The sequence below is a fragment of the Salmo trutta genome, chromosome 36 (assembly GCF_901001165.1).
Source record: "Salmo trutta chromosome 36, fSalTru1.1, whole genome shotgun sequence".
Taxonomy (NCBI): Eukaryota; Metazoa; Chordata; class Actinopteri; order Salmoniformes; family Salmonidae; genus Salmo; species Salmo trutta.
In genome coordinates, this window is record NC_042992.1 from 40,565,924 (window position 1) to 40,593,921 (window position 27,998).

At 42.5% G+C, this 27,998-nt stretch overlaps 1 protein-coding gene and 1 long non-coding RNA gene across 2 annotated transcripts; one reads left to right on the forward strand and one right to left on the reverse strand.

Annotated features, from left to right (window-relative positions):
* Positions 1-681: 681 nt before the first annotated feature.
* lipea (lipase, hormone-sensitive a) lies at positions 682-26,277 on the reverse strand. The gene is made up of 11 exons (XM_029735916.1): positions 26,176-26,277; positions 5,386-5,635; positions 4,868-5,152; positions 4,532-4,622; positions 3,650-3,795; positions 3,263-3,448; positions 2,978-3,133; positions 2,632-2,776; positions 2,291-2,518; positions 1,727-2,115; positions 682-1,081 (listed from the first exon to the last, which is right to left on the reverse strand). The coding sequence occupies exons 2-11, from the start codon at positions 5,623-5,625 to the stop codon at positions 821-823; spliced, it is 2,127 nt and encodes a 708-aa protein (XP_029591776.1). The 5' UTR covers positions 5,626-5,635; positions 26,176-26,277; the 3' UTR covers positions 682-820.
* LOC115176104 (uncharacterized) lies at positions 8,996-9,485 on the forward strand. Its single transcript, XR_003872163.1, has 2 exons — positions 8,996-9,290; positions 9,403-9,485. It is a non-coding gene; the product is annotated as an uncharacterized LOC115176104 (long non-coding RNA).
* Positions 26,278-27,998: the final 1,721 nt, after the last annotated feature.

Sequence of the window (27,998 nt, forward strand, 5' to 3'; positions counted from 1 at the left end):
TAATCGCTGCCAAATGTATTTCAACAAAGTACTGAGTAAAAGGTCTGAATACTTATGTAAATTTGCTGTTTTTATTTTTTTTATAAATTATCAAACATTTCTAAAAACCTGTTTTTCTTTGTCATTATGGAGCATTGTCTGTAGATTAAATAGTTTTTCCCCCTCATCAATCTAATAAAATGTTGAAAAAGTCAAGGGGTCTAAATACTTTCGAAAGGCACTGTATGTATGCATTACGTCCTATTAGTTTTTCAACTCGATGATACAGGCAAGGTAAAATAAAGGGATTTGTTTATACAGTACAGTTTGAGTTAAAGGCACTACTTCTGATTACACAAATCTGTCTATTCAGAGATTATTACTTATATTTCTAAGTAGCCGGTTGCCATTTTGTTTCTGCTTTAGCCAAATCAATGACAAAGGGGTTGGTTAAAGCATAAAAACAGAATAGCAACCAGACAAGGCATTTCTTTCAATGCTGGTCAAATTGGTTTTATTAACATACCCTGTTTTATGTTTCTGCAATGTTAAAAAGGACACTACATTTCATACTTTTCCCCCAGTGTGCTTTGAATGATCGTATTGTTCTGTCAGTCAACTAGACGACTGCCTTTTCCCCCACACTACCATTGAGTAAAATAATCTGGAAAGCCCCTCCAAGGGGCCTGTCCTCCCTTTTTCTTCCATCCTTAGTGTATTTTTTCCCCCCGCCCTATTCACCATTTTATAAATTGTACATGCATGACTCCTCAGTTCCCTACAAACTCTAATCTAACAACTACACTTTCCCCTTCATTTTATTAGGCAGTTGGTCAGCCACTCAATTTGATGGGCCATGATTGGTCCTTTCCAACTTTGGTTGCTTGTCAGTACAGGGAGGCGGGGTTTGCTGCTGAAAGACCTCTCTGATTCGCTCTACGCAGATGTCTGAGGCCACCTGTGTCTCTTTAGCGAGCCCCGATAGGCTGAGGAAGCCATGTGGGAGGTCCTCCACCACCTTCAGGGTCACTGGTTGGCCCATATCCCGCAGTTTCTTGGCGAACATCACAGAGTCATCCAACAAGGCATCCAGTGCAGAGGCCTGTGGGGACAGACAGGGGTGTAAGAATTACAGGGCCAATGTGGAGATCTAAGCATGTGTGAGCAAGAAACTGTTCTCGCTTAATTCCTGTTCACTAAACGCAGTAGCTAACTACATTCGTCAAGGAGCCAACTACGAAATACGTGGTTGTGTGCTTAACTAACAACATTTTGGAAAATGTATTTGACAAACAGTTTGTTCTCCATTTTCCTTATCCTTTTTCCTCACACATCAGTGTCATCAAAGGATGAAGTGGAGAGCTGCCATCCAGCTCGAGGGAGGAAAACAGTACTACGACTACGGGGGGGGGGGGGTAGGCTGGAGCGAAGAGCTAAAGATTCTTTCTCATCGCCCAAGTCCTCTGATTGGCTCAGCTCCAACTTCAGACGGTTGAAACCACAATGTTCCAACTAAAAGCCTATTTCTGTGTATTTTTGGCTAGTTTTTCATACCAGCGTACTTTGACCTCAAATTGCGTGCATGGTACACAAAATGTGTATAGGTTGGCAGGTCTGCTACTCTTTTGCTTTCTTGGCTTTTCCATCCTCCACACCAATTTTTCCAAATGCATTGACGCCACCACAACCACACACACACACACACACACACCTTTTACCCATCCATTCCCTCATCTCCCCCTCTCACCACTAAGTGTACAGGCGGTAGTCCTCTCAGTAGGTCATCAGGGGATAGAAGCGGTGACACAAACGGGTTCTTGACGATGGGACAGCTAGTCGTCTGGATCACAGCGAGGCGCTCAGAGCGCAGGGGCTCAAAACCTTCTGGGTAATACCTAGGACCTGAGGAGGAGTTGGATGAGGAGGAATAGGGTGACGTTGATGTGTAGTGGGCCTCGTTGTCGAGGGACTTCCGGTGTGACGATGACAGTGACCCTAGGACCTCTGCAGGAAGGAAGGACTGGATCCAATTGGATGCCCCGTGTGTGAGGTCACTGATCAGCAAGGCTGTGTCTCTACCTAGAGCACTCAATGTGCTGGTCCCCTCTGTGGACTGTACCGCCTGAGAGTCTACACCTGGAGAGTGGAAAAGAGGAAGGGTAATTGGGGGAAAAAAGGCAAAACAATGCAGTTATTTAAGACCTCCACACAAAAGCATCACTCTTAATGCTGAGACACTCTTTGCCCCTCTAACTCATTTCCATAAGCTTTGACTAATACCCTCATCCATTTCACATCCTTCCTTCCTTACCTGCGTAGGCGTTGAGGCACTTGGAGAGCACTCCTAATGGCAGTAGTGGGTCAATGAGGGTGAGCAGACGGGAGGGCGAGGCGTCAGTGGTGAGCAGGGTAGCTGGGTAGGCAGCCATAATACCATCTGGGACACGCACACCGCAGGCTATGGCCCTCATAGACACTGTGATGCAGAGGTTCCCCCCAGCACTGTCCCCAGCCAGACACACGCGCTCAGCCGTGGAGCCTGGGGCAGGGGGACAGAGCAATCAGTACCAGCTGGTCTGATACAGGAGGTTGTTATAATTCTGCAATAATTTATTTGGTTCTAAACTCTAACACATTAGTAACAACACAGACCCAGAAGATGGCAGTTCTTGAGGGCCCAACAGTAGGCATAGAAGCACTCCTCCAGGGCTCTGGGAAATGGGGCCTCAGGGGCAAGGGAGTAGTCCACAGACAGGATGGGGACATTTAGATCCTTGGACCAGCTCTTCAAATAGTTCTGGAAAATAAAAGGAGGATGGTGGACAAATGGAGTGATGAGAAAATGGAGAAGTGACAGGAAAATTAAACATAACTGTTAAAAGAGAGGAAAGTAGACTTCATGGTAAGTGCTGAGCCCCACTTGATTACTGAGGGACTAAGGTGAGTGATTAGCTTAAGTAATTGCAGGCATCACATCACAATGCCTGGCCTACCATACCTCATGGGATTTCGAAGTCTGGGCCACGAAGCCTCCTCCATGGAAGTGGATCAGCAGCCAGGGGGAGGGAGGGTGCTTCCGAGCACCAAACGGTACCAAAGACACAGAGATGGGGGTAGCTTCTGTACGAGAGAAAGCCAGCAGCTCTTCACTGTCCTGAAGGAAGAGAGAGAAAGAGATGTTTCCGTCATAACATAACCCTTTTTACACTAACATGACTAAACTGTGCAGAACTTTGATAAAAACATCACATAGTAACCACTGAGGTTACAGCTGACAGCTCACCTGTCCTTCTCGAAGTTCATAGGAGATGAGCCGCATGTTAACAGGTCCAGGGCCCCAGTGGGCCACCGGAGGGGACACGGGGGCAAAGAGACGGGGGTCTGAGGCCAGGGGGAGGCGCAGTGGTTCAGGAGGTATGGTCAGGGTGAGGTTCAGCTGCACTAGGTTAGAGGCTATACTGGCCAAGCCCTGTGGGAGAAAGGGATAAAATGATGAAGAGGATGTTGTAAACGGTCTTAAAAGCAATCAAACCAACAGAAAGTTTGGAAGAGCAAGAAAAGAGACTGAGTAATTAGTGGAAACAGAGAGGGACCTAGAGAGACTGCAAGATTCAAGACATCCTATTTGCATACAATATCATATTACTAGTGGACTCCCTTCTGCCCTCACCGATAGAAGCTCTGATTCTGTGAGGTTCCAGAAAGACTTCCAGAACTTCATGTCCAGATTCTGGGTGATCCGCTCAAACTCTGCTCCCCTCAGCTCTGGATCAATGACATACTTCCCAGAGGTAAGGAAGGAGAAAGCTGCCATGCCTGAGGGAAATGGAGAGTGAATGCAAAGTCTGTAGGGCAGTGCATACTAAGCAATTCACTTTTAAAAATGTCAAAGGATAACCACAAATCTTACAAGAGGCCCTAAGAGGTAGATAGTCACTCAGGTTTATTGCGCCAAGTACTATTACGAAAGTTCAAAATCAGGAAGGCTGGTCTGAATGTTTAACTTCATCCATAACATAAATTCACTTTTGTTTCCTATTCTATGGGCATAGTGGGAATGTATACAAACGTATCATCATCAGATTAGCATCTTGTTTCTACTCCCCTTTCCCATTAGCCATGTGTGGAAGGTCATTCACCCATTTACCTGGTAGCTTATAAGCACGGCACAATAATGCATATGCCTCACGCTTGCTGTTTAACCTATGGGCTGGGCTCACTTTGGCAATTATCACCTTCCTCTCTCTCCCAGCCAATAGGCGTAAATCTTGGGTTGCATTTATGTGACAAACTTAGCCACATTCTCTTACTTACTGTATTATAGAAAAAGGGGTTTGATGCCAGCAGTCGTGCATAGGACTACCTTGCCATCACATCATCTGGCTGCGAGGACCTTCCCTCAGAGATGAGACCATTCCTCAAACTACTAAAATGTCATTGCATTCAGTCTGTGTTGTTTATTCAGTTAAGCCTGTACTCCATTAAATTAATATATATCGTTTTTACAAGCTCTTACAGCCCAAAGAATTCACAGACATTTACAGAGACTGACCTAACCCAGACTGTTGTTTTCCGTAGCTCTCTCCGAATGAGACCATGCTTATGACAACTGTCTGCAGGAACGGACGAAGGTTAGGCGAGAACTGGGGAGACGGAGGGAAAATTTGGATTTCAGTATCATTAGTCTCACGTAGCCATACCTCCAAAAACGTCAGGGAAGCCTGGTTCTAGCCGAGGCTACAGTATATCCACCCTCAGTATATTCCCAAGTCACGAAAAGCTTAGTCCAGCATTCACAATGACCAATTGCTAAATTATATCTTATCAAAATTATATTGAATTCAATGTGCCACTCCTTCCACAAAGTCAACAAGTGGCGATGACTGACCTGAAAGCCCAAGCAGCGGCCATAGAAGCAGGCCTTGTGCATGGAGGTGTATTCCCTCACAAACCTCCTGCTCAGCTCTCCATCCTGCAGGGAGTACAGTTGCCCATGACCGTTGTCGTGGAGCAGACGCTGAGCAAGGTAGAGAAGGGCCCGCAGCTGACACAGGGCACTGGAGTAGGCTTCCATCTCTGAGGCGTTGTGGTTGGCCCTGAAGAAGGCCCTGTGGCAGTTAGAGGCAATGTAGCGGCCCTTGTGGATGATGTGCAAAAGGCAAGACTGCAGCACCTGAGAGATGAGATGCTTTATTGTCACCTGATATTGTGAATAAAATGAATATATTTCTAGTTTTGCATTATATTAATAATCCAAAATTGTCCCTCTGTTGCTAGCTTACGCAGTCTTTTGACTGTGTGATTGTCTCAGTCTCTTGACAATCACACTGTGTGATACTTCTTCTAGACTACTGACATCATTCTGGGCAATGAGGTTAGTAGAAAAGTTATGTTATTATAGCTTACCTTTACCAGTGTGCGATATCCATTCCCAGGGGTATCTGCGTCAAAGTCATAGTGGTGGTAGACTGCAGTAAAACCAGCAACCACAGGTTCGAGGGCACGGCCATGGTCCTGAATCTTTCTCATGCAGGTCACCAAGCGTTCGGAAGCGTTACCGTACAGCAAGTCGGTAGGCCCAGACAGAGCTGTGATGTTTTCCTCACACACTGCCTCCAAGGCTGTGAACACAGCTCTCCAGGCCATACCTGAAACACTAGAGAGAGAAGATACATATAAACCAAATATTTTATTTCTGGATAACCACATCATATTAGCTTTGACAGATTAAATGCAGGAGATTGAAAAAGAGACTTTTGCTTTTATACAACCCCCAAAAACACACACAGTACCAGTCCAAAGTTTGGACACACCTACTCATTCCAGGGTTTTTCTTTATTTTAACCTTTTTCTACATTGTAGAATAATAGTGAAGACATCAACACTATGAAATAACACATATGGAATCATGTAAACAAATATAAAATGAATCAAGTAAAAGTGAGTCACCTAGTAAAATACTACTTGAGTAAAATATACTTAAGTATTAAAAGTAAAAGTATAAATCATTTAAAAAATATTATATTAAGTAAACCAGACGGCATCATTTTCTTTTTTCCCCCCTTTTATTTAGGGATAGCCAGGGGCACACTCTGACATAATTTACAAACGAAGCATGTGTTTAGTGAGTCCACCAGATCAGAGGATGACCAGGGATGTACTTTAGACCATTTTCTTGTCCTGCTAAGCATTCAAAATGTCATGAGTACTTTTGGGTGTCAGGGAAAATGTATGGAGTAAAAATTACATACATTTCTTTAGGAATACAGTAAAGTAAAAGCTGTCAAAAATATAAATAGTAAAGTACAGATACCCCCCAAAACTATACTATAGTACTTTCAAGTATTTTTTTTACATAAGTACTTTACACCACTGCAAAAGAGGGAACAGTTTCACCACAATCGCGTTATGATTGAAAATGTTTCACTGGAAAGAATTTCGTTGCATTTATTTGTTCTTGCCATTAAAAATTATTTCCTTGCAATATTATTTATTTTGCACTCAAAACTTTTGGGTTAATGTTTAGATTTCAATATCATAATTTTTATTTGCCATAATAAAAATGTTGTTCTCAAATTCAAAAGGGTTGCTTAATATAAAAAAGGCACAAAAGTAATTCCATAAGAACTGTGCTGAAATAAAAGTAGGGTATCAAAGAATTTGCACAGCTGTCAATCAAGCTAAGGACATAAGAGAATTTATCAGTCCAAGGTTGGTTTGTGCTGTTGATTCATGATTCTTGGTACTCTTGTCTAGGCCTATACCTTTAGGATTTATGACAAGATTGTGATGATATTGATAAATGCTGTCAACAGGCTTTGTAATCTCATTACTTTGCACAGTTAGATAAAGTCAGTTTGTAGGAAGAGTCTTAGGATAGTTGCATGCTTTAATCTTTGGCACACACATAACCAAACCCGTCATTAAAGGAGAAGTTTGCGTTTTTTACAACCAAAAAAAATAAAAATAAATAAGTTATAGGGTCGAGATACTTGTTTCGCAATTTGAGAAACTTACCCAACCATCCTAATCCTCATTGTGCAGAATGAGGATGAGCAGAATGAGGATGGTTAGGGTAAGTTTCTCAAAAACAAGTGAAATTGCAAAACAAGTGTCTGGACCCTATAACATCACATTTAGATAAAAAAGAGATTTGGTTGTAAAACAACATATCTCTTAATGATGGGTTTGGTTGTGTGTGCCAAAGGTCAAAGATTAAAACATGCAACTATCCCGACTCTTCCTACAAACACTTTACCTAACTTTGCAAATGAATGAGATTACATAGCCTGTTGACAGCATTTATCAAAATGAACACAATCTTGTCATAAATCCTAAAGGTATAGGCCTTGACAAGAGTACCAAGAAACAACAGATCAAACCAACCTTGGACTGATAAATGCTCTTATGTCCTTAGCTTGATTGACAGCTGTGCAAATTCTTTGTACACCCCATTGACACCTTCCGGTGAAATTGCAGAGCGCCAAATTCAAATTAAATTACTAAAGATATTAAACTCATGAAATCACAAGTGCAATACATCAAAATAAAGCTTAACTTGTTAATCCAGCCGCCGTGTCAGATTTCAAAAAGGCTTTACGGCAAAAGCAAACCATGCGATTATGTGAGGACAGCGCCCAGCACACAAACGCATAACAAATCATTTTCAACCAGGGAGTTGCGACACAAAAGTGAGAAATGGCGATATAATATATGCCTTACCTTTGAAGATCTTCGTCTGTTGGCACTCCAAAAGGTCCCAGTTACATTACAAATGGTAATTTTGTTCGATAAAGTCCTTCTTTATATCCATAAGAACTCAGTTTAGCTGGCGCGCTTCAGTCAATAATCCACTCGGTTTCCCTCCTTCAAAATGCATACAAAATGAATCCCAAATGTTACCAATAAACTTATCCAAACAAGTCAGTCAATCAACATTTATAATCAAATCTTAGGTACCCTAATACGCAAATAAACAATCAAATTTAAGACGGAGAATCGTTATTGTCTTTACCGGAGAAAAATACCAAAGAACGCGCTCTCATTCACGAGCTTGGAAACAATACATCCAAAATGGGAGCCACCTAGAAAAACTACAATTTCTGGCTCATTTTTCCAAAAACCAGCCTGAAACTCTAATCTTAAGACTTGACATCTAGTGGAAGCCCTAGGAACTGCAATCGGGCACGAGTTCGCCCTATTATAAAAAGTGCCAGCCATTGAAATCAGTGGTAGGATGACATTTTTTTGGGGGGGGGGGGGGGATGGTTTGTCCTCGGGGTTTCGCCTGCCATTTCAGTTCTGTTATAGTCACAGACATTACTTTAAACAGTTTTAGAAACTTGAGTGTTTCCTATCCAAATCTACCAATTATATGAATATCCTAGCTCGGGGGTCGGCAACCCGCGGCTCTAGAGCCGCATGCGGCTCTTTAGCGCCGCCCTAGTGGCTCCCTGGAGCTTTTTCAAAAATATGAAAATGGAAAAAGATGGTGTGAATATATTTTTTGTTTTAATATAATTTATTATCCAATGCTGTAAAAATGTCTATAATAAATATTTAATTTCAACATTTCTGTCAACGAAGATTTACGTCATAGCCTGCGACACACGTTTCTTTCAGCTCGGCGTAGTGCAAGACAGGTGGCTGTTGCAAACAAACCGGCGGGTGTGTCATGGGCCATGGATCCCAAATGGAAAAAGAGAAAGATAGCTGAGGAGAACAGATGGTTGCACAGTTCTTGGACCGAATCATTTGCTTTCATTGCCAATGCGGAAGTATTGCCTGCATGTGTAACCAATGTGAAATGGCTAGTTAGTTAGCGGTGGTCCTCGCTAATAGCATTTCAATTGGTGACGTCACTCGCTCTGAGACTTGAAGTAGGGTCCGCGGCTTATGTGGCGCGATGGGTAACGATGCTTCGTGGTTGTCAGTTGTTTGATGTGTGCAGAGGGTCCCTGGTTCGAGCCCAGGTTGGGGCGAAGAGAGGGACGGAACCTACACTGTTACACATGTTTGCTTTGTAATGAGAAGTTGTCAAATAACAAAAAGAGTAACGTGGAAAGACATTTCCATTCTTCCTGACAGTTATAGGAACATGAAGAAATATGCATTTGGAGTATTATCCATCTTTGGATCAACGTACCTGTGCGAGCAGATATTCTCAAACATGAACTACATAAAATCCAAATACCGCACCCGCCTCACAGATGAGAGCTTGCAGTCCTGCGTGAAGATTAAAGTTACATCTTACATGCCCGATGTTGAGAAGCTGTCCAGTGATGTCCGAAAACAGAAGTCACATTAAACGGGTAAGAACACAATCCTGTCATAGGCACATATTTAGTAACAAAGTGGCTTTTTTTATAAAGTGATTTCTGATTTTTGGCAGTATATATTTGGAATGACACATTTGTTGCTCAGGTCCGAGGATGGCTGCATTGTATTGTGCGTGTCAAAAGAGAAGAGGGTGCTGCTGCATTTTACCCTTGCACATTTGCAGAAAACTAAAAAGAGGATAATGCACAGAAATCGAACATAAACTGTATTATTTTAATTTTATATACACTTTACCTTTTCAAAAGGCTGCTGTTTTATTGCACTCTGTCTGTTGCCCAGATAAGGGGGAAAAGAGAAGAGGATTGTATCGTATTATTGAGGATTGAAAAGGACTGCATTTTATTTCCATGGGGAGGTCTGAAATTACAGGAGGCCTATTATGCACGTTGCACATTTTGTTGTTTTTTCGAATCCTAAAATAAAAATGACATCAAATCTGATTTCTGTATTGTATTTCTATAATTTCATCAATGCAACGAAACATAATACATGAATATTATAATAGAAGTTAAACTTAAAGCACCATCGTACAGCAGAGTAGTCACGTGGTGCGTCATTCTCTCCAGGATGCGCTGCAGGTAAAATAAACGTTTAATCATGAATGCTTATTATGTATTTGTAGCCTACTAATCATTTTGATAGTAGGCTAATATAGCTAATATAGACACTTACAGCATGTGTTGCCTTCATTATAAGGCTTATATAAGGCTTTTAAATCCAGACAGATTTGTTTTTTGTTTTTTTTGGACCAATATGGCTCTTTCAACATTTTGGGTTGCCGACCCCTGTCCTAGCTTCTGGGCCTGAGTAGCAGGCAGTTTACTTTGGGCCCGCTTTTCATTTGGACGTCAAAATACCGCCCCCTATCCCAAAGAAATGAAGCCATTTTGCCACAACTTTGGAAGTATGCTTGGGGTCATTGTCCATTTGGAAGGCATATTTGCGACCAAGCTTTTAACTTTCTGACTTCTGTCTTGAGATGTTGCTTCAATATATCCACATAATTTTCCTACCTCATGATGCCATCTATTTTGTGAAGTGCACCAGTCACTCCTACAGCAAAGCAACCCCACAACATGATGCTGCCACCCCCGTGCTTCACGGTTGGGACGGTGTTCTTCGGCTTGCAAGCCTCCCCCTTTTTCCTCCAAACATAACGATGGTCAGTTTGGCCAAATAGTTCTATTTTTGTTTCATCAGACCAGAGGACATTTCTCCAAAAAGTACGATCTTTGTCCCCATGTGCAGTTGCAAACCGTAGTCTGGCTTTTTTTTAATGGCGGTTCTGGAGCAGGGGCTTCTTCCTTGCTGAGCGGCCTTTCAGGTTATGTCGATATAGGACTCGTTTTACTGTGAATATAGATACTTTTGTACCGGTTTCCTCCAGCATCTTCACAAGGTCCTTTGCTGTTGTTCTGGGATTGATTTGCACTTTTCGCACCAAAGTACGTTCATCTCTAGGAGACAGAACGCGTCTAATTCCTGAGCGGTATGATGGCTGCGTGGTCCCATGGTGTTTATACATGTGTACTATTGTTTGTACAGATGAACGTGGTACCTTCAGGCGCTTGGAAATTGCTCCCAAGGATGAACCAGACTTGTGGAGGTCTACAATTTGGTCTTGGCTGATTTCTTTTGAATTTCCCATGATGTCAAGCAAAGAGGCACTGTGTTTGAAGGTAGGCCTTGAAATACATCCACATCTCCAATTGATTCAAGTATTGTCAATTAGCCTATCAGAAGCTTCTAAAGCCATGACATCATTTTCTGGAATTTTCCAAGCTTTTTAAAAGGCACAGTCAACTTAGTGTATGTAAACTTCTGACCCACTGGAATTGTGACAATTAATTATAAGTGAAATAATCTGTCTGTAAACAATTGTTGGAAAAATTACTTGTGTCATGCACAAAGTAGATGTCCTAACCGACTTGCCAAAACTATAGTTTGTTAACAAGAAATTTGGGGAGTGGTTGAAAAACGAGTTTTAATGACTCCAACCTAAGTGTATGTAAACTTCTGACTTCAACTGTAAGTATTTAGACCCTTTACTCAGTACTTTGTTGAAGCACCTTTGGCAGTGATTACAGCATCGAGTCTTCTTGGGTATGACAGTACAAGCTTGGCACACCTGTATTTGGGGAGTATCTCCCATGCTCGAGGTCCTCTCAAGCACTGTCAGGTTGGATGGGAGTGTCACTGCACAACTATGTTCAGGCCTCCAGAGATGTTCGTTCGGGTTCAAGTCTGGGCTCTGGCTGGACCACTCAAGGACATTGAGACTTGTCCCGAAGCCACTCCTGAGTTGTCTTGGCTGTGTGCTTAGGGTCATTGTCCTGTTGGAAGATGAACCTTTGCCCCAGTCGGAGGTCCTGAGCAGCGCTCTGAAGCATGTTTTCGTCAAGGATCTCTCTATACTTTGCTCCGTTCATCTTTCCCTCGATCGGGACTAGTCTGCCAGTCCCTGCTGCTGAAAAACATCCCCACAGCATGATGCTGCCACCACCATGCCGTAGGGATGGTGCAAGGTTTCCTCCAGACGTGACACGTGGCATTCAGGCCAATGAGTTCAATCTTGGTTTCATCAGACCAGAGAATCTTGATTCTCATGGTTTGAGAGTCTTTAGGTGCCTTTTGGCAAATTCCAAGTGGGCTGTCATGTGCCTTTTACTGAGGAGTGGCTTATGTATGGTCACTCTACCATCAAGGCCTGATTGATGGAGTGCTGCAGAGATGGTTGTCCTTCTGGAAGGTTCTCCCATCTCCACAGAGGAACTCCAGAGCTCTGTCAGAGTGAGTTTGGGTTCTTGTTCACCATCCCGACCAAGCCCCTTCTCCCCCGATTGCTCAATTTGGCCGGGCGGCCAGCTCTAGGAAGAGTCTTGGTGGTTCCAAACTTCTTCCATTCAATAATGGAGGCCACTGTGTTCTTGGGGACCTTCAATCCTGTCTCAGAGCTCTACGGACCATTCCTTCGACCTTATGGCTTGGGTTTTGCTCTGACATGCACTGTCAACTGTGGAACCTTATATGTACAGTTGTGTGCCTTTCCTAATCATGTTCAATCAATTGAATTTACCACAGGTGGACTCCAAATCAAGTTGTTGAAACAACTCAAGGATGATCAATGTAAACAGGATACACCTGATCTCAATTTCAAGTCTCATAGCAAAGGGTCTGAATACTTCAGGTATTTCTGTTTTACATTTTTTATACATTTGTAAAAAAATTCTAAAAACCTGTTTTTGCTTTGTCATTATGGGGTATGGTGTGTTGATTGATGAGGGGAAAAAGTTATTTAATACATATTAGAATAAGGCTGTAACTTAACAAAATGTGGAAAAAGTCAAGGGGTCTGAAAACTTTCAGAATGCACTGTATATATCTATTGCGTTAGAGACCTCTAACACTAAGGAAACTCCGATTCAAACTCCCATTCACCAGCTCTGCAAGTCTAAGAATGTCAAAATACATTAGTTGATCACCAATTATGTTTCGCTGAGCCACTATCTTCATTTACTCGCTTTGCGCCCAGTATGCACCTACAAAAAAGATCTAAATAGAAATGTACAAGTAACCGAAAAAAATGCCTCTTCGGCACCTCCAATTTATTGATCTGATGTAGACTTCCGACCTGTGCGTGGCAGTAATGAGTGATTTGCAATGGAGGTGCCAAATATGCTAGTACATTTTAAATTAGACTTTTTTTTTAAAGTGCATACCAGCCGTAGCGTAAGTAAATGAAGATAGTTTGCTCAACGAATGCATTCTGAAATAACCCTTAAAGTTACCGTGAACAATAGTGCACTTATTGTTAATTCTACATTGATGATAATCTGTGTTAGGTTTCCACCCATGTTAACTGTTTTACAATTTGTGCTCTTTTTTTCCCCACAGGCAGTTCTGGTTGATGACCTCTCCATAGGTGATTGAAGCAGAGGAGGAATATCACTTCGTCCACAACAATATTTCTAACCGTACCGATCAGAAAGAGATAGATCCATTATCGCTGAAGTGTGTTCAGTCAAGTTTACAGTGCCATTTGTTACCAGCCACTAGTCAGATGTTCAATAAGGTACTCTGCAAATAGAATTACAATACAGAAATGTTCTTGTTCTTCAGTGAAGTTATGTTGGAAACCATTATCAAGGAAAATTAGTTGAACACTTTGTGGAAATTCTTACCTGTTTCTTGAACATCAACGATTCTTCTAAGGACAATAATTAATGTTACCTGTAGGACAATTTCTCTATCACAGGTCTTCAAGTGTGTACAGTAAGGCAGTGATTCCAAACCTTTTTTGGTTACTGTACCACCAACTGAATTTTGTTCTGCCTGGAGCACCCCTGAAGAACCCCCTCATGTTCATTTTACCAGTAACCCTGTGGACTCATGAGCCTTCTCAACTACTGTTGATTTGACTAGTACCCCTAGTTGGGAACAACGTACTGCAGTAAGGGGTATATCCTTAATAAAATAATTTGTGATGGTTAACTATGCAGACAAATTTATACAGCATGGACAAACCAATAAACTAATTAAACACTTATCTGCTTTATCCCTCTGATTTTCCGGTCGACATTAGCAAGGAAAAACTATATGCAATATTGCCCATGTCTTGCATTTTTAATAGTATTGAATCAAGCAACAGCTTTGTCAACTGTCTCACCAAGGACTAATTCAAAATAATTTTGAGGCAAGGTTATGTCCATCTACTCTGTCTCTTCAAATTTGACAAATAAACTTGGAGCCATTGTTCGTGCCATATAACCATAGATGTGTTTAGAAAAAGTTGGTTATCTATAAATGACCACAGTCATTTGTATGAATCAAATTGCTAGCTCTCTTAGCCTGTTAGCTAGCCAACATAGTTAGGTGCTGAAGATAATAGTTCAGGGGATACAATCGACACTGAACTTCTGGAATTAGCATATCAAGCTACTTTATACAGTATCAAACATATATCCCTGATGATCTTCTTGGCATTTGTACGACACCTGGTGTTGTAGGTGTCCTGGAGGGCAGGCAGTCTGCACACAATGGTACGTTCGGCTGGGCATCCTACCCTCTGTAGCGCCTTGCGGTCCACGGCAGTGGAGTTGCCGTACCAGGCTGTGATGCAGCCCGACAGAATTCTCTCGATGGTGCTCCTGTAGAACACTATGAAGGCCCATTTGACAGGCCAAATTTCTTCAGCATCCTGAGGTTGAAGAGTTGCTATCACCACAGTGTCTGTGTGGTTTGACCATTTCAGCTCCTCAGAGATGTGTACGCTGCAGAACATGGACGTTCCGCAGCGTACACATCTCGTCTCCGTTGATGAGGAGTTGGGGGTGCCCAGCCTGTTTCCTCCTGAAGTCCACAATTAGCTCCTTTGTTTGCTGACGTTGAGGGAGAGGTTGTTTACCTGGCACCACGCCATCAGGGTGCCTACCTCCTCCCTGTAGGCAGTTTTGATGGAGTTGAAACTGTGTGACAATGCAATCATGGGCATACAGGCAGTACAGGAGGGGATTGAGGACGCACCCTTGTGGGGCCACGGTGTTGAGAGTCAGTGTCGAGGAGGTAATGTTGCCTACCTTCACCGCCTGGGGGTGGCCCATTAGGAAGTCCAGGTCCCAGTTGCATAGGGAGGAGTTCAGTCCCAGGGTCGTAAGCTTTGTGGTGAGCTTAGAAGACACTATGGTGTTGAAGGCTGAGCTGTATATGATGAACAGCATCTTCACATATGCATTCATGTTGTCCAGGTGGGTGAGGGCAGTGTGCAGTGCAAAGGGTGATTGTGTTGTCTGTGGATCTGTCAGGGTGGTAGGCGAAATGGAGAGGGTTGAGTGTGTCGGGGAGGGAGGAGGCTGTGTGGTCTTTGACCTGCATCTCAAAGCACTTCATGATGACAGAAGTGAGTACTGCGGACCGGTAGTCCTTCAGTTCAGTTATTTTCCCTTTCTTGGGCACGGGATGATAGTGGACATCTTGAAGCAGATGGGGATAGTGGCCTGAGCTAGAGAAAGATTGAAAATATCAGAAAACATAACAGCCAGTTGGTCTGCACATGCTCTGCGTAAGAAATATTTGTACAGTTTAACCATACTATTGTCCCCGGTCACCTTGCAGTGTTTATAAGCAGCATCTTTTTCCTTCAGTTCCCCTACAAGGTAGCCATCAATCTACAGTTTTTGATTCGGGTAAGTTCTGAAAGACACTATCAGTGTCCCATCTATGCATTATTTGAATGAATCCGGTGAAACGGCATACTCATAGATGTTATCCGTAACATATTCCAGTCCACATGACCAACACAGTGTTGGAGCATGGATTCTGATTGGTTGGACCAGCATTGTACAGACCTGACCACCGGAACTGCATACTTGAGTCTTTATTTGTAGGCGGGGAGAAGTTAAATGAAGTCGTGGTAAGACTTGACGAAGGAGGACAGGAGAAGGCCTTATACCCGTGTCAAGCATCACATTTCCACGAGAGAGACAGTGAATGTTTTAATAATTTGGGAGCACGGTCCTCAAATTACTTCAGTTGAAGTCCTTCGCAACAAATACAAAATCATCATTTTATTGGTCACATACACATATTTAGCAGATGCTATTGCAGGTTTAGTGAAATGCTTGTTTTCTTAGCTCTGACAGTAGTCTAACAATTCACAAATCTAAAAGTAAAAGAATGGAAATATAAATATTAGGACGAGCAATGTCGGAGTGGCATCGACTAAAATGCAGTACAATAGAATACAGTATATACATATGAGATAGGTAAAGCAGTATGTAAACATTATTAAAGTGACTAGTGCTCCATTATTTGAGTGGCCTGTGATTCCCTGTCTATGTATATAGGGCAGCAGCCTCTAAGGTGCAGGGTTGCGTAAGCAAGTGGAAGCCAGCTAGTGATGGCTGTTTAACAGCCTGCTGTTTTTCAGTCTCTCGGTCCCAGCTTTGATGCACTTGTATTGACCTCATGCCTTCTGGATGATAGCGGGGTGTACAGACCGTGGCTTAGGTGGTTGATGCCCTTGATGATCTTTTTGGCCTTCCTGTGACATCGGGTGTAGGTGTCCTGGAGGGCAGGCAGTGTGCCCCCGGTGATGCGTTGGACAGACCACACCATCCTCTGGAGAGCCCTGCGGTTGCGGGCGGTGCAGTTGCCATACCAGGCGGTGATACAGCATCTGTAAAGGTTTGTGAGGGTATTAGGGACCGACCCAAATTTCTTCAGCCTCCTGAGGTTGACGAGGCGCTGTTGCACCTTCTTCACCAGACTGTGTGGGTGGACCATTTCAGATCGTCACTGATGTGTACGCCGAGGAACTTGAAGCTTTCCACCTTCTCTACTGTGGTCCCGTTGATGTGGATAGGGGCGTGCTCCCTCTGCTGTTTCCTGAAGTCCACGATCATTTCCTTCGTTTTGTTGACGTTGAGGGAAAGGTTATTTTCCTTGCACCACTCCGCCAGGGCCCTCACCTCCTCCCTGTAGGCGGTCTCGTCATTGTTGGTAATCAGACCTACTACTGTTGTGTCGTCTGCAAACTTGATGATTGAGTTGGAGGCGTACGTGGCCACACAGTCATGGGTAAACAGGGAGTACAGGAGGAGGCTGAGCACGCACCCTTGTGTGGCACCTGTGTTGATTCCTACTTTGCCACCCGGAGGCGGCCCGTCAGGAAGTCCAGCATCCAGTTGCACAAGGCGGGGTTCAGACACAGGGCCCCGAGCTTAAAGAGTACTATGGAGTTGAAGGCTGAGCTATAGTCAATGAACAACATTCTTACGTAGACACTAATTTACTTGACCTCTTGCTCAGTTGTGCACCGGGGCCTCCCACTCCTCTTTCTATTCTGGTTAGAGACAGTTTGCACTGTTCTGTGAAGGGATGGGTACACAGAGTTGTACGAGATCTTCTGTTTTTTGGCAATTTATCTCATGGAATAGTCTTCATTTCTCAGAACAAGAATAGACAGAGTTTCAGAAGAAAGTACTTTGTTTCTGGCCATTTTGAGCCTGTAATCAAACCTACAAATGCTGATGCTCTAGATACTCAACTAGTCTAAAGAAGGCCAGTTTTATTGCTTCTTTAATGAGCATAACAGTTTTCAGCTGTGCTAACAATGTTGGGAGATTAGGCCTGGCTCGCTGTCAGAATTCCAATTCATCCCAAAGGTGTTAGATGGGGTTGAGGGCAGGGCTCTGTGCAGCCCAGTCAAGGTCTTCCACACCATTTCAGTATGGACCTCCATTTTTGCACAGGGTCATTGTCATGCTGAACCAGGAAAGGGTATTCCCCAAAACTGTTGCCACAAAGTTGGAAGCACAGAATCGTCTAGAATGTAATTGTATGCTGTAGCATTAAGATTTCCCTTCACTGGAACTCAGGGGCCTAACCTGAACCATGAAAACAACCCCAGAACATTATTCCTCCTCTAACAAAGTTTACAGTTGGCACTACGCAGTCGGGCAGGTAGTATTCTCCAGGCATCCGCCAAACCCAGATTCGTCCGTCGGACTGCCAGATGGTGAAGCGCGATTCATCATTCCAGAGAACGTGTTTCCACTGCTCCAGAATCCAATGGCGGCGAGCTTTACACCACTGCAGTTGACGCTTTGCATTGCGCATGGTGATCTTAGGTTAGTGTGCGGATGCTCGGCCATGGAAACCGCTTTCATGAAGTTCCTGATGAACAGTTCTTGTGCTGACGTTGCTTCCAGAGGCAGTTTGGAACTCGGTAGTGAGAGTCGCAACCGAGGACAGACTATTTTAAAGCACTACGCGCTTCAGCACTCGGTGGTCCCGTTCTGTGAGCTTCTGTGGCTTACCACTTTGGAGCTGAGCCAAAGATGTTTCTACTTCACAATAAAAGCATTTACAGTTAGTTGATTGGGGCAGCTCTAGTAGGGCAGGAATTTGATGAACTGACTTGTTGGAAAGGTGGCATCCTGTGATGGTGCCATGTTGAAAGTTACTGAGCTCTTCAATTCTACTACTAATGTTTGTCAATGAGACTGCATGGCTGTGTGCTTGATTTTATACACCTGTCAGCAACGGGTGTGGCTGAAATAGCCAAATCCACTATATTAACAGGCTGACTACTTGTTACGCGAGGGCAGCAAGAAGCAAAGGTAAGTTGCTAGCTAGCATTAGACTTATAAAAAACGATCAATCTTAACATAATCACTAGTTAACTACACATGGTTGATGATATTACTAGTTTATCTAACGTGTCCTGCGTTGCATATAATCGATGCGGTGCCTGTTCATTTTCATTGAATCACAGCCTACTTCGACAAACGGGTGTTGATTTAACAAGCGCATTTGCGAAAAAATTACTGTCGTTGCACCAATGTACCTAACCATAAAACATCAATGCCTAACAGGAATATTTAGACTTAGCCACCCGTTAGATAAAATACGGAATGGTTCCGTATGTCACTGAAAGAAAAAAACGTTTGTTTTCGAGATGACAGTTTCCGGATTCGACCATATTAATGACCCAAGGCTCGTATTTCTGTGTGTTTATTATATTATAATTATGTCTATGATTTGATAGAGCAGTCTGACTGAGCGGTGGTAGGCAGCAGCAGGCTCGTAAGCATTCATTCAAACAGCCCTTCGCTGTGCTTCAAGCATTGCGCCGTTTATGACTTCAACCTGGGTGGGTATAATTTGTGGAACGTTCCAACAGGAATCTATTCCAAAAACTTCGTAAATAACAAGGTTTCCAAAAAACAACGCATACAAAGTTGTATAGCGGCAGAATAAGATACCGGGTAGGGAGTGGTCTATTTCATTGCGTTTTTCACTCACGTTTATTCCGAAAAATGTCTCTCCTCACATGTCTGTTTGCCTATGGACAAACATTAAGAATAAGCTACGTGGTGAGTTGATGCCTATTCGGCAGCTAGTTAGCTAGGTTTGTATGCGTTGCTACTTTGTATGCGTTGTTGGTTGGCAACCTTTTACTTTACGTTTTTTGGAACAGATTCCTGTTGGAACGTTCCACAAATTACACTCACCCCTTCAAGCCTATCAACTCCCAAGATTAGGCTGGTGTAACCGATGTGAAATGGCTAGATAGTTAGCCGGGTGCACGCTAATAGGCTTTCAAATGTCACTCGCTCTGAGACTTGGAGTAGTTGTTTCCCTTCCTCTGCATGGGTAACGCTGCTTCGAGGGTGGCTGTTGTCGATGTGTTCCTGGTTTGAGGCCAGGTAGGAGCGAGGAGAGGGACGGAAGCTATACTGTTACACTGGCAATACTAAAGTGCCTATAAGAACATCCAATAGTCAAAAGGTATATGAAATACAAATCATATAGAGAGAAATAGTCCTATAATTCCTATAATAACAACTACAACCTAAAACTTCTTACCTGGGAATATTGAAGAGTCATGTTAAAAGGAACCACCAGCTTTTATATGTTCCCATGTTCTGAGCAAGGCACTTAAACATTAGCTTTCTTACATGGCACATATTGCACTTTTACTTTCTTCTCCAACACTTTGTTTTGCATTATTTAAAACCAAATTGAACATGTTTCATTAATTATTTGAGGCTAAATTGATTTTATTGATGTATTATATTAAGTTAAAATAAGTGTTAATTCAGTATTGTTGCAATTGTCATTACTACAAAAAAAAACAAAAAAACATCGGCATTGGCTTTTTTTGGTCCTCCAATAATCGGTATCGGCGTTGAAAAATCATAATCGGTCGACCTCTAGTCCACATACTTTAGTGAATGAGTGTGTGTGTGCGCATGTATGCACACATACACAGTTGAAGTCAGAAGTTTACATACACCTTAGCCAAATACATTTAACCTCTCGTCCCACCTACTCAACGTGGCGCGTTATTCAAATACCTTAGAAATGCTATTACTTAAATTTCTCAAACATATGACTATTTTACACCATTTTAAAGACACGACTCGTTAATCTAACCACACTGTCCGATTTCAAAAAGGCTTTACAACGAAAGCAAAACATTAGATTATGTCAGCAGAGTACCCAGCCATAAATAATCAGACACCCATTTTTCAAGCTAGCATATAATGTCACATAAATCCAAACCACAGCTAAATGCAGCACTAACCTTTGATGATCTTCATCAGATGACAATCTTAGGACATTATGTTATACAATACATGCATGTCTGTTCAATCAAGTTCATATTTATATCAAAAACCAGCTTTTTACATTAGCATGTGACTAGCATGTGACTAGCATTCCCACCGAACACTTCCGGTGAATTTACTAAATTACTCACGATAAACGTTCACAAAAAACATAATTATTTTAAGAATTATAGATACAGAACTCCTATATGCACTCGCTATGTCCGATTTTAAAATAGCTTTTCGGTGAAAGCACATTTTGCAATATTCTAAGTAGATAGCCGGCATCACAGGGCTAGCTATTTAGACACCCAGCAAGTTTAGCACTCACCAAAGTCAGATTTACTATAAGAAAAATGTTATTACCTTTGCTGTTCTTCATCAGAATGCACTCCCAGGACTACTACTTCAATAACAAATGTTGGTTTGGTCCCAAATAATCCATTGTTATATCCAAATAGCGGCGTTTTGTTCGTGCGTTCAAGACACTATCCGAAAGGGTAAATAAGGGTTACGCGCCCGACACGTTTCGTGACAAATTTCTAAATATTCCATTACCGTACTTCGAAGCATGTCAACCGCTGTTTAAAATTAATTTTTATGCCATTTTTCTTGTAAAAAAGCGATAATATTCCGACCGGGAAAGCGTGTTTACGTTCAAAGAGAGAGAAAGTAAAAGCATGGGATCCCCTCGTGCACTAGCGTCAGTCTGATGGCCCTCTGATCGACCACCATCCAAACGCGCTAAAGTTTTTCAGCCAGCGGCTGGAATTACATCATTCAGCTTTTTCCCGGGTTCTGAGAGCCTATGGGAGCCGTAGGAAGTGTCACGTTACAGGAAAGATCCTAAATGTTCAATAAACAGAGCCAAGAAGCCCAAGGAATGGTCAGAGAGGGTACTTCCTGTTTGGAATCTTCTCAGGTTTTTGCCTGCCATATGAGTTCTGTTATACTCACAGACACCATTCAAACAGTTTTAGAAACTTTAGGGTGTTTTCTAGCCAAAGCCAATAATTATATGCATATTCTAGTTTCTGGGCAGGAGTAATAATAAGATGAAATCGGGTACGTTTTTTATCCGGCCGTGTAAATACTGCCCCCTCAGTTTTCACAATTCCTGACATTTAATCCAAATAAAAATTCCCTGTCTTAGGTCAGTTAGGATCACGACTTCATTTTAAGAATGTGAAATGTCAGAATAATAGTAGAGAGAATGATTTATTTCAGCTTTTATTTATTTCGTCACATTCCCAGTGGGTCAATTAGTATTTGGAAGCACTGCCTTTAAAATTGTTTAACTTGGGTCAAACGTTTCAGGTAGCCTTCCACAATAAGTTTGGTGAATTTTGGCCCATTCCTCCTGACAGAGCTGGTGTAACCGAGTCAGGTTTGTAGGCCTCCTTGTTCCCACACACTTTTTCAGTTCTGCACATGCATTTTCTATGGGATTGAGGTCAGGGCTTTGTGATGGCCACTCCAATACATTGACTTTGTTGTCCTTAAGCCATTTTGCCACAACTTTGGAAGTATGCTTGGGGTCATTGTCCATTTGGAAGACCCATTTGCGACCAAGCTTTAACTTCCTGACTGATGTCTTGAGATGTTGCTTCTATGCCATCTATTTTGTGAAGTGCACCAGTCCCTCCTGCAGCAAAGCAACCCCACAACATGATGCTGCCACCCTCGTGCTTCACGGTTGGGATGGTGTTCTTCGACTTGCAAGCCTCCCCCTTTTTCCTCCAAACATAACAATGGTCATTATGGACAAACAGTTATATTTTTGTTTCATCAGACCAGAGGACATTTCTCCAAAAAGTACAATCTTTGTCCCCACGTGCAGTTGCAAACCGTAGTCCGGCGTTTTTGGAGCGGTGGCTTCTTCCTTGCTGAGCGGCCAGCGTAGGACTCGTTTTACTGTGGATATAGATACTTTTGTACGTGTTTCCTCCAGCATCTTCACAAGGTCCTTTGCTGTTGTTCTGGGATTGATTTGCACTTTTCACACCAAAGTATGTTCATCTCTAGGAGACAGAACGCGTCTCCTTCCTGAGCAGTATGACGGCTGCGTGGTCCCATGGTGTTTATACTTGTGTACGATTGTTTGTACAGATGAATGGTGTACCTTCAGACGTTTGGAAATTGCTCCCAAGGATGAACCAGATTTGTGGAGGTCTGCACATTTTTTTCCTGCGGTCTTGGCTGATTTCTTTTGATTTTCCCATGATGTCAAGCAAAGAGGCACTGAGTTTGAAGGTAGGCCTTGAAATACATCCACAGGTACACCTCCAATTAACTCAAATGATGTCAATTAGCCTATCAGAAGCTTCTAAAGCCATGACATCCTTTTCTGGAATTTTACAAGCTGTTTAAAGGCACTGTCAACTTAGTGTATGTAAACTTCTGATCCACTGGAATTGTGATACAGTGAATAAGTGAAATAATATGTCCGTAAACAATTGTTGGAAAAATTACTTGTGTCATGCACAAAGTAGATGTGCTAACCGACTTGCCAAAACTATAGTTTGTTAACAAGAAATTTGTGGAGTGGTTGAAAAACGAGTTTTAATGACTCCAACCTTAGTGTATGTAAACTTCCGACTCAAAATGATTAGATATATATAAATAACACAGCAAAAAACAAAACGTCCCCTCACACTCAACTGTTTATTTTCAGCAAACGTGTAAATATCTGTATGAACATAAGATTCAACAACAGACATAAACTGAACAAGTTCCACAGACATGTGACTAACAGAAATTGAATAATGTGTCCCTGAACAAAGTGGTGGGGGTCAAAATCAAAAGTAACAGTCAGAATCTGGTGTGGCCACCAGCTGCATTAAATACTGCAGTGCTTCTCCTCCTCATGGATTGCACCAGATTTGCCAGTTCTTGCTGTGAGATGTTACCCCACTCTTCCACCAAGGAACCTGCAAATTCCCGGACATTTCTGGGGGGGAATGGCCCTAGCCCTCACCCTCCGATCCAACAGGTCCCAGACGTGCTCAATGGGATTGAGATCTGGGCTCTTCGCTGGCCATGGCAGAACACTGACATTCCTGTCTTGCAGGAAATCACGCACAGAATAAGCAGAATGGCTGGTGGCATTGTCATGCTGGAAGGTCATGTCAGGATGAGCCTGCAGGAAGGGTACCACGTGAGGGAGGAGGATGTCTTCCCTGTAACGCACAGGGTTGAGATTGCCTGCAATGACAATAAGCTCAGTCCGATGATGCTGTGACACACCGCCCCAGACTAGGACGGACTCTCCACCTCCAAATCGATCCCGCTCCAGAGTACAGGCCTCGGTGTAACGCTCATTCCTTTGATAATAAACGGAAATCCGACTATCACCCCATGTAAGACAAAACCGCGACTTGTCAGTGAAGAGCACTTTTTGCCAATCCTGTCTGGTTCAGAGATGGTGGGTCTGTGCCCATAGGCGACATGCTTGCCGGTGATGTCTGGTGAGGACCTGTCTTACAACAGGCCTACAAGCCCTCAGTCCAGCCTCTCTCAGCCTATTGCGGATAGTCTGAGCACTGATGGAGGGATTGTGCGTTCCTGGTGTAACTCGGGCAGTTGTTGTTGCCATCTTGTACCTGTCCCACAGGTGTGATGTTCGGATGTACCGATCCTGTGCAGGTGTTGTTACACGTGGTCTGCCAGTGCGAGAACGATCAGCTGCCCGTCCTGTCTCCATATAGCGCCGTCTTAGGCGTCTCACAGTACGGACATTGCAATTTATTGCCCTGGCCACATCTGCAGTCCTCATACCTCCTTGCAGCATGCCTAAGGCACGTTCACGCAGATGAGCAGGGACCCTGGGCATCTTTCTTTTGGTGTTTTTCAGAGTCAGTAGAAAGGCCTCTTTAGTGTCCTAACTGTGACCTTAATTGCCTACCATCTTTAAGCTGTTAGTGTCTTAACAACCATTACACAGGTGCATGTGCATTAATTGTTTATGTTTCTTTGAACAAGCATGGGAAACAGTGTTTAAACCTTTTACAATGAAGATCTGTTTAGTTTTTGGGATTTTTACGAATTATCTTTGAAAGACAGGGTCCTGAAAAAGGGACATATCTTTTTTTGCTGAGTTTATTTATTTTTTATATGGTCTATGTAACCTGTATTTATCTTTTAATGCAGTCATCTTGGTTTTCATTTGAAGCATCTTCATATCCTTTGCTTGCTATGCAAAGAAATGGGCTGCTTTGTATTTGTAGTCACGGTCACAGAAACAGATAAACATCTTGGCCCCATTTATTCGGTGTATAAAGTGACGTATACTGTGTTGCCACCATGCTTGATGCTATTTACAAGGACCTCTACCTCGATGCAGAAAAGAAAGAGGGTTTAGGTGAAATGTTACATACACAGCTGGACAAGATGGAAACGGACACAGTGATAGTGCGCACCGATGAAGAGAGGCCACGGACAGACAGGGCTGAAACTTCATTGCTTGACATGTATGATGAAATTCTGCTTGATAATGAAACGACTGAACAAATGAACATCAAGTAAGTGAAAGAAATAGGTTTTGATTATGTTTTACTGGTAATGGGGACATATGTAAATGCCAACAAAATAACTTTTTGGTCAGTGTGGTGTGTGTAACCTTTATTTAACTAGGCAAGTCAGTTAAGAACAAATTCTTATTTACAATGACAGCCTACCCCGGCCAAACCTGGATGACGCTGGGCCAATTGTGCACCGCCTTATGGGACTCCCAATCATGGCCGGATGTGATACAGCCTGGATTCGAACCAGGGACTGTAGTGATGCCGCTTGCACTGAGATGCAGTGCCTTAGACCGCTGCGTCCATGTGTGTGTGTGAAATATTTAACTGTACTAGAATGCTTAAAAGGCCACAAAAATGTTAAATATCAGTTATCAGTATCGTTTTTTTGGGCAAGGAAAATATTGGGTATCAGATAAAAATGTCATATCAGAGCATCACTAATACTTAGCAATATATACACGCACAAACACGTGTAGTGCGATCAGTATCACATAGAGCCTTCTCGACATGCCACAAAGAAGGTCTACATTTCTTTTCAGATTTCGTCCCCCCACGATGAAAACAAGCCCAGATTTCCCCAGGGTGAAATTTTCATTTAAATATCAAGCGTTTTCAGGAGCAACTTCAGTAATGGGAAATGGCTCTGGGATCTAATGATGCTCCTACTACGTTTCTAACAATGAATGTAACCTTAAGATGCTTTTGGGAAACCGGGCTCTGTTCAATTTCCATGAAGGCCTTTTTAAATTCCTTTAAGTTTTTATTAAAGTCACTGTCATCTAGTTACTCAAGACCCAGCTCTCAAAACAGCAACAGCCCTTTGAACCTAACCAGCTGATTGATGACGTCACCAGACATTTGCGGAATAGCAACTAACCCAATCCACTAACTTCGCTCTCAAAATATCAGGTTTCAATGGCCTCTACATTACAGTCCACCTACACTTTTTTTTTACTGTATCAATGTTGACAATGGCAGTAATTCCATAGTTAAAGTTCGTACTTTCAAAAACGACATAAAACTTAGCAACCAAAATGTTAGCTACTGCTTCAGCTAAAGTTATCTATGGCAGAAATTGTGACTGACGAACAACAGACAACAAGCAAGCGACTTCAAACGGACACCCGAAATTAACGTGCGATTTATGTTTACGAGATACGTGTGAATGTACAGTTATCAAACATGCAAAGCATAGTGTATTTTACAGACTAGTATAAACTTACCAACACGCATCCTCTCTTCTACTGACAGTTTCTGTTTCGCCCACAGATCCTGACTAGTAATTATTACTAGTATTCTGCCAGCAGCACAAATGATGACGTCACGTGTGAATTGTAATGTTAAGCCTTCAAAAGAAAAGCCCGTATTTAAAAATGTGGATAACTCATTCAAAATATATTGAATTTACCCACTTTTACTGTGCCAACAACAAAAGGCAATAAGTAATTTATGACCAATAATGAACAAATACAATATTGACACTGGAATGTTGAGAATAGTGGGCTGTAGAGCGATGCCTTTTTTTTTACCTGTCTCAGTTAAAATGGTGGGATCAGTGCAGCCACCATAATATTCTGCTGCTAGGAGAAGGGTAATTAAATATGGGTAGTCATGATGTGCAGTTCACGAACTATTCATTTTTTTTAAGGACTATTTTTACTGCCTCGAGAGCCATTATTTGTTTTGAGTGACATTGTAGTCGTTCGTTTATCTGCTGCTGGCGGCAATGAATTCTACAGGATTAATATGCGCTCCTCCAATGACTCCACTCGGACCAACAAACACAGCACAACCGTCAGTGCCGGGATCGTCTTTTCACACGAAGGTCCGTGGTGGGTCTGTATACATTTTGCGATTATATTGGATACAGGTTTATAGCAGTGAATGTCATCTATTTTAGTCTTACAGTATTTCTAAATAGAAGCCATATCAGCCAGGGAAACGAATTGTTCTCACTTTATGATAGAACATTCCGATGTATCTGCCTGACTGTGGGGATCTTTACCTTAATTATTAGGATTTTCTTGTGATTACAACAGAACTACTTATTTTTCTCAAATAGAGAAAAAATAAAGTAGTGTTTTCTTTGAAAAGATGGACCTGGCTGAGAATAGAACATTTTAGTTTGGCGCTGTTTAGCGCATTTTTCTGTATTGTCCTTTAACTGTGTGCCCTCGGGCAACTACTCGACTGCCACATATCTACAACACAAAATATATATATATATATATATATAATGTTTGTGTGTCTCTTCACAGTCCCTGCTGTTCCATAAGGTGTATTTTTAACAGATTTTACTGCTTGCATGAGTTACTTGATGTGGAGTAGAATTCCATGTAGTCAAATCAAACTTTATTTGCCACATGCACCGAATACAACAAGTGTAGACCTTACCGTAAAATGCTTACTTACAAACCCTTAACCAACAGTGAAGTTTAAGAGTTAAGAAAATATTTACCAAATAAACTAAAGTAAAAAATCATTAAAACTAACATAACAATAACGAGGCTGTATACAGGGGTACCAGTACTGAGTCAGTGTGCGTGGTACAGGTCATTTGTACATGTAGGTAGGGGTGAAGAGACTATGCATAGATAATAACAGCGAGTAGCAGCAGTGTACAAAACAAATGGGGGGGGTCAATGTAATAGTCCGTTGGCCATTTGATTAATTGTTCAGCAGTCTTATGGCTTGGGGGTAGAAGCTGTTAAGGAGCCTTTTGGTCCTAGACTTGGCACACCGGTACCGCTTGCCGTGCGGAAGCAGAGAATACAGTCTATGACTTGGGTGACTGGAGTCTCTGACAATTTTATGGGCTTTCCTCTGACACCACCTATTATATAAGTCCTGGATTGCAGGACACTTCTGATGTACTGGCCCGTACGCACTACTCTCAATAGCGCCTTACGATCAGATGCTGAGCAGTTGCCATACCAGGCGGTAATTCAATCGGCCAGGATGCTCTCGATTTTGCAGCTGTAGAACTTTTTGAGGATCTGGGGACCCATGTCAAATCTTTTCAGTCTCCTGAGGGGGAAACGGTTTT